This window comes from Manihot esculenta, chromosome 8 (assembly GCF_001659605.2).
Source record: "Manihot esculenta cultivar AM560-2 chromosome 8, M.esculenta_v8, whole genome shotgun sequence".
Classification (NCBI taxonomy): Eukaryota; Viridiplantae; Streptophyta; class Magnoliopsida; order Malpighiales; family Euphorbiaceae; genus Manihot; species Manihot esculenta.
Genome location: NC_035168.2, coordinates 7,853,272 through 7,862,249, shown reverse-complemented (window position 1 = coordinate 7,862,249; position 8,978 = coordinate 7,853,272). Strand labels below are relative to the sequence as shown.

Here is an 8,978-nt window from a genome sequence, read left to right as displayed (position 1 = left end):
GCGCGAAGCGGATTAATTTATTAAGACTTAGTGGGATTCGCGTGTTTGACCACTATAACCAAACAATAGATAATAATATGAAATATTTTTTTTCTAACCAATGATCAAATGCAAAATACTCAATTTGATTACCTTCAGCTGAAAGTTTTTTTTTTTAATTATTTGTTTTTATCAATTTCAATTGTATTATTTATTATTTTCCTTTTAAGTTTATTTTTTTGGCTTACTCAATCCAAAATCACTTTCATCAAAAAAACTCTCTTCTTCTCACTTTTTGTATTAACTACTCTTCTATTTCAAATTGATCATTTAAATTAAACAGAATTAAAGTCTCCGTGGGATCGATACTCACTTACCCTATCTACAAGTTCTTATCAATCAAGAAAAAGGAAGTAAATTTTAAATTGACGGATTCAACACCCGTCAAATTTATCTTAACAACTCATGATATCTAACTTTCAATGCAACTACCTTTAGAAATAATTTGTATTATTATTCAAAGCTTACGTATTAACATACTAATTATAGAAATATCTCTTCAAACCTACAAAAACTTCCAGAAAACTCTTACATGCAACATCTAGAGCATAAAATATTTATATTCTCCACATGTAAGGACCTGGTAGGAATTTTAATTTCTTCATTAACCTGTAACATGATAGAACACTAGCAACTAGTAAGATTTTTAAGGAGGAAGACACACAAAAAAAAAAGGACAATCCACCACATGATTCTTCTAAAATCTAGTCTTTGATTGTTGAAAGAAAAATCAAAGTTTGAATCAAAGTAAGATTACTTTAAAAAATGATTAACATGCAGCAGAAGAGAGCTAGGGAGCATATTTTTAACTAAGAATGAAGAGTTTTTGTTGTCTATTATTTCTCATATTTCCTTTTATACCACTAACCTGCCTGAGACTTTAGCAGCAAAAAAATGTTAGCACCCAAAAGTCGTAAAAAAAAAAAGAAAATTTTAAATTTTAAAATTTAATAATCTTAAGAACAAAATATGTTTCAATTGTCTGAGTGAATCCTACTCTCATGGATTAGCTTCTTTATCCATACTCATTTATCTATCAAGATGCAGGATTTCTTGCCCAATTTGCACTAAATTTTTTTCTTGATTTCAAATTGAGAATGAGAGGAGTGTATCCCAACTAACTATAGTTAACTCTCAATCCTTTTTCCCCTTAATCCCTTTCCCATTTTCACAGGTCTTTATGACATCGAAGACAAAATTTCTTCTAAGAAGAAAGCACTTTTCAACTTCTTGAGCGATGCCATGACTTTTAGCTTTGTGTTTCGACTCCCCTGCGAAAAAGACCCCTCTAATGCCAGCATTGGATCTAAAGGTCTAGAAATGTTAGATAAATGATTAGCACTCGCAACCTAAACCCACTGAGCTCCTTGAAGTATCTGGAGGATATTTTTGTTTCGTACGTTTCCATTTCCACTCTTCTTGGTAAAATCTGATTATGAGAAGTTTACAAAGATTTCTATGAGCATTCAGCTCCGATTCTTGACAAAGCTGAGAGCTTTGGGATCAAAAAAGGTGAAGCTTGCCATAACCTTGTGTTTCTTGCTGGTTTTAACGCTTATGGAAGTATGAAAACTTTTTCCCCACACTGATCAAGTGGGCTGCATAAGTAATAAATTTTTGGTCCAAAGAGACTATCCGAAGACAAATAACCCTATGAACTATTGTAATTAATAACATAGAACTTAATATTGATTACGTGATCACGTGCCAGTGGACTTATGCTATCTTTCAGTATTTTTTCTGCCTGCTAATTCACATCCATTAAAGGAAGAGCTTGAGGGGGAAAAAAAAATGTTAAATCATAAAAGGAGATTGCAGTAGGTTGTGGTATTCACTAGTGTTTGGAGAGAGATTCAAATGAGATCATTTGCCTTAATAAGGATATGGGTTCTAGGAGAAGAATCCACGTAGACGATGTCGGATTAAACATTTGTGAGGTGCCATTAACATGCACTTAAAGAAACTCAGGAAGAAGATTTTATTAGATGCACCAAATTTCGAATAATTAAATAATTTTTCACTTTTGAAACTTATTTAAAATTGGGATTTAATTTCTTTATTTGAGTCTCAGAAATTAAAATTTTTTTTTCAGATCGAATCTATATAAATGCGTAATATAAAATGAAAATAAGATTAACATAAAATTTATGCATTTAATAGATTTATATAAGTTCTGTACACATAAATTTTTTCACATTAGTCTTAATTTAGTAAATATTTTTATTAAAATTTTAATTGATAAAATAATTCAAATACTTACCTGTATTATCAAAGTCAATCCATTTAATCTTTTTCATACAAATTTTAGCAATTATTCTAAAAATGATAAAAATATTATTTTACTAAATCATCTTCCCTCTCTCCCTTTATATATATTTTTTTCAAAAGATGAGGAGAAAGACATTAAAAGTAGTATAAATTAATAGAAATAAAAATTAAAAATTAAAAATTAAAATTACAATAATATTATTAAATATCTTATCTAATTATTATTTTTATATCAATATGAAGTAATTTGAAATTAATCTAACTATAAAAACTATGTATAAGTCTAATGAAAATCAGTAATGAATGAATAAATTTGAATTATTTTTATTAGTTGATATCTTAAATTGTTTTAAATTGAATTTATTAATAAAAAGAAAAAAGATAAATGTTAATAAAATTGTAATTAAAATATTAAAATTGTAACTTTTTTGACCATTTATTCATTAATTTATATGTCATCCATTTTTTCTGTGTGAGAATGTCATCCCAATTTTGAAACCGTCGGATAACAGGGGGTTTCTGAACCGCGTGGAATGGGTTTCTCACTCGGTCTCATAACTGAGTTGGCGGCTCGGCGCGCCGGACCAATCTAGTAAAACCGCGTGTTCAGTAGCCACCGAAGAGCGGATAACACATTGGAAAAAAAAAAAAAAAAAAAACTCGGCCGACTCGATGTGCTGGTAGAATGACAGAGCTGTCATGCGAGTGGATGAAGCTACTGTGTCTGTGACACGTTAGCATTTTAGCAACTTGGGATAGGTAAGAGTGATCGTACACGTGGAAAAGTATGAGTGGGTAATAAAGGATGGGGAAATGGGTTGACAAATTGCGGTGCTGTGGCACAAGTTTTGTGGCTCTTCGAGTGCGTTTGAGGTGTTTGCCTGTTTTGGCCTACACGCTTTAGATCGGTTTGCTTTCGGATTGAGACATTGAATAAACCAAACTTATTAATGGGGATGCGTAATATATCAGCAAAAAAATTATTTTATTAAAAATTATATAAATACAATTTAATATGATTTAATTTTTCATATAATTTACATATGCATGTATATTTTGTATAATTTATTTTAAATAGGATAAATTACTATTAATTTTTTAATTTTTAGTAAATTCAGTGTTTCATTTTTATTTTAAAATTATTTAATTACAACGTTTTTATTTTTTAGAAAATTTAACTCTTTATTTATTCAATTTAAAATACTATCATTACAAATATTTATAATGTTTAGCTGTATTATTTTAATCATATATATTATTTAACGTTTAAAATTTTAAATATTTATATTATTTAGTTCTTAATATATGATAAAAAAATTATTTTTTTATTTTATAATTTTTATTCACTTTATTTTTTAATATATATTAAAAAAATAATTTTTTATTAATTTTTTAATTATATTCATTTTAAATATATTAAATTTTATTAAATATTAAAAAATATTTTAAAAAGTTTTATAAAAATAAGGTAAATTAAGTAAAGTTATAAAGTGAATTTATATGTTATTATTGTAAAAAAATAATAATAATTTTAAAATAATTAAAAAAATGAATAAAAATTATGGGATAAAATGAGTAATTAATAAATTTTTAATAGAAAATTAAAGAATTTATTTTTATAAAATATAAAAATATTTTTAAATTGAGTAATTTAAAATAAGGATAAATTTTATGAAAGAATAATAGAGAATTCATGGTAATTTTTTTAAATATAAAATATATAATTTATGTAATTAGTGTAGAATAATTATGAGATATTTTTATATTGTACAACTTATACTTTAAAGAATAGAATTATGATATAATTTAATATATAACTAATTTTTCGTAATATTAAGTAGCTTATTATGATAAACTAATTGAAAAAATGTATTTTTTAATGGTTTAATATATGGAGGGATTAGATAGAGAATTTCTTCAAGGAGAAAGAACAATGTAGGTAGTAAAAGGTATTACAAAGAGGAAGAAGAAGACAACTTGTATATTATTCTCAGTCTTATGCAGTAGCGGAGCCAGGAGCTTCCCTTTGGTAGGGCACCACTGGCTTAGCGCGACATTAATAATTTATCGAAATTTTAGCAAAACATCCCTAAAATATGGATATTTTCCAAATGATTTAACATGTTTATCCAACACAATAGATCCAATATAATTTTATAGATAACAAATCCAATATTTTTCACCGAACAAAATAAATCTATTATTTATACATTTAACAAGGATTTGGTCGACGAATTTTTAGTGGTCGCAATTGGTTTCTTCTAGACGCCAAGTTTTGAAAAGATTGCATAATCACTTCATCATCGATATTCCTAAAAATTTCTTTCTCAAAGTAACACACCAAACAGTCTGATAGTAAGTCATCTCCTAATCGGTTGCGTAAATCAGTCTTCACCACATTCATCGCCGAAAAAGTTCTTTCCACACTAGCTGTTCCAACCGACAATATCAAAGCTAACTCGATTAGTCGGTAGACTAAAGGGAAATAAGTGTGGTAATTTATCTCCACCATCTTCTTTGCAAGATCTCCAAGATTGGAAATATTTGAGAATATCTCATTTGATCTCATATCACAGATATAATTTTGAAGTTGATGGTCAAGCTCAATTATATCAGTGGAACTAAAATCATCTGAATACAACTTAGCTAGTTGCAATAAGCGGACATGATCAAAATTTGCAAAAGAATTTGAAGGATCCAAACACATCACACATCTAAGTAGCTTTGTATTTGCTTCAGTGAAGTGTTTATCCATTTCCATTGCAATAACATCAATTACCTAATATCATATAAATTAAAGGTTGAATTATATTATATAATTAAATAATTATCAATGCTTTTAAAATAAGGTAAAAGTAAATACCTTTATGAAGATATCGATCCGAAAATGATGAAGATATGTCATTGGTTCTCCACCCTTAAGCCTTTTTCGAGATCGACCATGAACAAAATTCTCCATATTAGGCACATCAATAGAATGTCCTTCACAAAATTCAGTTACTTCTTTCAATAAATTATCCCAACCATCTTCCCTCAATTCTTGCAACTTATTTTTCACAACATTAATCATATTGAGTGCATATCCTATATTTTGATCTCTTGCTTGCAGAATCTTTGATAGGGTATTTGTAATTCCCAAAATCTTCATCATGAACTTTCCAATGAAAACAAATTGAAAACAATCCATCTTATCAAATACACCCCCAGCAGACTGTCGGATTTTAAGACTTTCACCTAGTTTGTTTATTGCCAACAACACTCTTTCAACTGAATTCCACATGTCAAAAAGTCTAACTATTGTTGTGTAGTGAGAACCCCAACGTGTATCACCAGGCCGAGCTAAACTTATTTCTTGATTCTGACCTCTTCCAGTTGAAATCTCACCCATCTCCACTTGATTCAACACTTCCTCATTGTGTATTTCTCGAAGAGTATCATTTCTTTTGCACGAAGCTCCAATTGTATTCACTATCATTGACAATGTTTCAAAGAAATCACCTACACTCTCTGATTCATGTGAAGCAGTCACAACAACTAACTGAAGTTGGTGGGCAAAACAATGAATATAATGTGCATTTTTGTTTTCTTTTAGAATGAGTGTTTTTAACCCATTAAATTCACCGCTCATGTTTGCAGCTCCATCGTAACCTTGCCCTCTGAGTTTTGCAAGTGATAAATCATGCTTGGCAAAAAAAGTATCAATAATATTTTTTAGAACTTTTGCAGAAGTCTCATTCACATGAACCAATCCAAGAAAACGTTCCAAAACCATTCCTTTGTCATTAACAAATCTCAACACCAAAGACATTTGCTCCTTTACTGAACAATCTCGGGCTTCATCAACCAAAAGAGCAAACTTCTTCTCCCCTAGCTCATTCAATATGATCTTTCTCGTTTCCATTGCACAACATTCAATAATATCCCTTTGAATCGTAGGAGAAGTCAATTGATTATTTCCTGGAGCATTCTTTCCCATCACTTTATTTACATTTTCTTCTCGCTTGCATACCCAACTAATATGTTCTAGAAAATTACCTTGGTGGAGTGACTCTGCAGATTCATCATGTCCTCTAAAAGGCAAACCTTCCTCTAAAAGTATTCGAGCAACACTTACAACCGTTGACAATCGAGTGCGATAATCATCTTCCATAGCAGCAGTTTGTCTTGCCAATAGCTGATTCACATTCCCTCTTTGATTACGATATTGCTCGACCTTCATTCTACAACCACTATGTGAGCTACCAGGACTTCCTTCATGATTGACAAATGCACGTCTTCCATCTTTCCAATTATTAAAACCAATCTCAGTAAAAACATTTCCCCCACTTCTATTGTTATTTGCAAACAAATAACAATATAAACAATAAGCTTTGTCTTTAGATACACTATACTCTAACCATTCATAATCCTTGAACCAAGCAACTTGAAACCTTCGATTCTTTTCGCGAATAAGAGTGAATGGAAATTCATGCCCAACTGGTTGACAAGGGCCTTTAGCTAAGTATCTTCTCCTCAATGAATCTCTAATTTCAAATGGGTAACTATCAATTGGTTTTCGCAGTCCAGGATCACCAATAATATCATCATCTGATGCAAGACTTTCTTTCTCAACAAAAGCAACTTTCTCCTTTGGCTTTGAATTTAAAGGTTCTGAATTTTTTGGTAGTTTGGTAAAATATTTGTCGATCATTATTGTAATTCATATTTAAATAAACAAATAAAATATCAAAATCAATTACACATTCATCAAAGACTATCAATTTAACTATTTAAGTTTCTTATGTACTTGACATAAATTCGTCAGTGGCCTACCAAAATTATACAGTATATTCCAATTAAAGTATAAAAGGTTACCTACTATTAGTAATTCACATTTAATTAGAATTTATTTGTTGTTTTTATTCTATTGTTTTCAATGAAGTAATTTTCTATGTGGAGTTGGGGTTTTACTCGTTCTTGGGCAGTGAGAGTGCTCTTTATTGGTACAATTTTCTTTCTGTTATTGTTTTATTTTTGAACTTTTGTTTGGTTGTGGAATACTAGAAGTATACTAAATAAGCATTCCACAATATTCTCCTTTATTGTATTATGATTTCTTCTTTTCTTGAAAAAAATTAAGAGGGTTTAGTAGATTAGGAATTAACTTAACAATTAAATTAACTTAATAGTTTGTGTATAAAATTCAATTTAAATTTCTCAATATCTAAATTTAAATAAAACCTAAATTTATGTATAACACACAAACATACATAATTAGTATCATAATTAACAATTTAACATCAATTTCAAGAGTATGTAAAACACATAAACATTAAACAATATGATTGGTAACTAATTTATTCAACACATTCATGATTAATCCCTAATTTTAATTTAATAAACCCTAAATTAAATACTCAATTAATTGAACAAATTTAAACAATTTAACATCAATTTCAAAAGTATGTAAAACACACAACAATTATAATATGATTGTAATTAATTTATTCAACAAATTGATAATTAATCACTAATTGTAATTGAATAAACCCTAATAAATTGAACATTTAATTAATTAAACAAATAACAAAACAAAAAAAAAAGCAGACTCACCTGACCGGCGGCGGATTCCGGCGGCACAGTAGCACAGGCGAGGAGACAGGCAGGCAGACTGGCAGAGGCAGGCTGAGTTGTGGCCTTGTGTTGTGGCGTTGAACTTAGGCTTCTGCTGTTCTGCATATGTATATATACGTTTTAACTTTTATTTTTTTTTCCTATTTAAGACTACAAAACGGCGCCGTTTAATTTATTTTATTTTAAAATAAAATCTTCAAAACGACGTCGTTTTGAAGAACCCTAAAAAAAAAAAAAATAAAACATTCAAACTTCTATTATTTCCAGCCAGCCGCCTTCCTTCTTCTTCATCCTCCAAAGGGGGGACGCTGCAACTGCACTGCTGCTGCGGCACCACCGGCTGCGCCGCTGCGGCACCTTCATCCCCCTTCAAAGCATTTTCCGGTCGCCGGTACGGCACGTGCCCCCCTTGCAGTACCGTCCCTCCGCCCCTAGTCTTATGAAAATTTATAATTTTATCATTATACATTATAAAAAAAATAAAAATATATTGATGACATTTATCTACAATAATAATTCATTAGTGATTTCATTACCGATTAATTGTCAATATACTAGCTAAAACTAAAAAAATAAATATTCTACCGACATTTTATCGACACCTTGTGAATAAAAATTTTACTAACAATACTGTTTCGTTACTAAATTTAATAGCAAATATTAACGTAAAATCTAATGATGCATATGCTACTATTACTGACGTCAGGGTTGTCGGTAATTGCTGACAATGGGATGTCGTTAATAATATTGCTCTTTACTACTGTATAAATTTATTCCGCTACTTAGAGAAATAAAATACTTTCTCTAAAATGTTAAACTCAAAATAGTCATTAAGTACAAATCTATCTACGGTCAAATTCAACCGCAACAAAAAAAAAAATTTAAGATTTTAATATTAATTATCATATATTATTAATATTCAATAATAAATTTTATTTAAAAAATTATATTTTATAAAAATAAAATTTATTAAATTTTAATGGTAGTGGACAACAAGTGACGGTAGTGGTAGTGGTAGTGATAGTGATAGAAAAAAAGAATTATCTGCTTTATTATAA

The 8,978-nt window shown here is 29.3% G+C and overlaps 1 protein-coding gene across 1 annotated transcript; it reads right to left on the bottom strand.

Moving 5' to 3' along the window:
- Nucleotides 1-4,519: 4,519 nt before the first annotated feature.
- Nucleotides 4,520-6,997, bottom strand: LOC110621435 (zinc finger MYM-type protein 1-like). Its single transcript, XM_021765718.2, has 2 exons — nucleotides 5,171-6,997; nucleotides 4,520-5,086 (listed from the first exon to the last, which is right to left on the bottom strand). The coding sequence occupies exons 1-2, from the start codon at nucleotides 6,995-6,997 to the stop codon at nucleotides 4,520-4,522; spliced, it is 2,394 nt and encodes a 797-aa protein (XP_021621410.2).
- Between the last annotated feature and the right edge of the window lie 1,981 nt (nucleotides 6,998-8,978).

Excerpts from the sequence above, each read along its gene's own strand:
- LOC110621435 (XM_021765718.2), bottom strand. The coding sequence starts at position 6,997 with ATGATCGACAAATATTTTACCAAACTACCAAAAAATTCAGAACCTTTA. Across the intron at positions 5,087-5,170 it reads GGATCGATATCTTCATAAAG|GTAATTGATGTTATTGCAAT; the intron begins GTATTTACTTTT and ends ATATGATATTAG.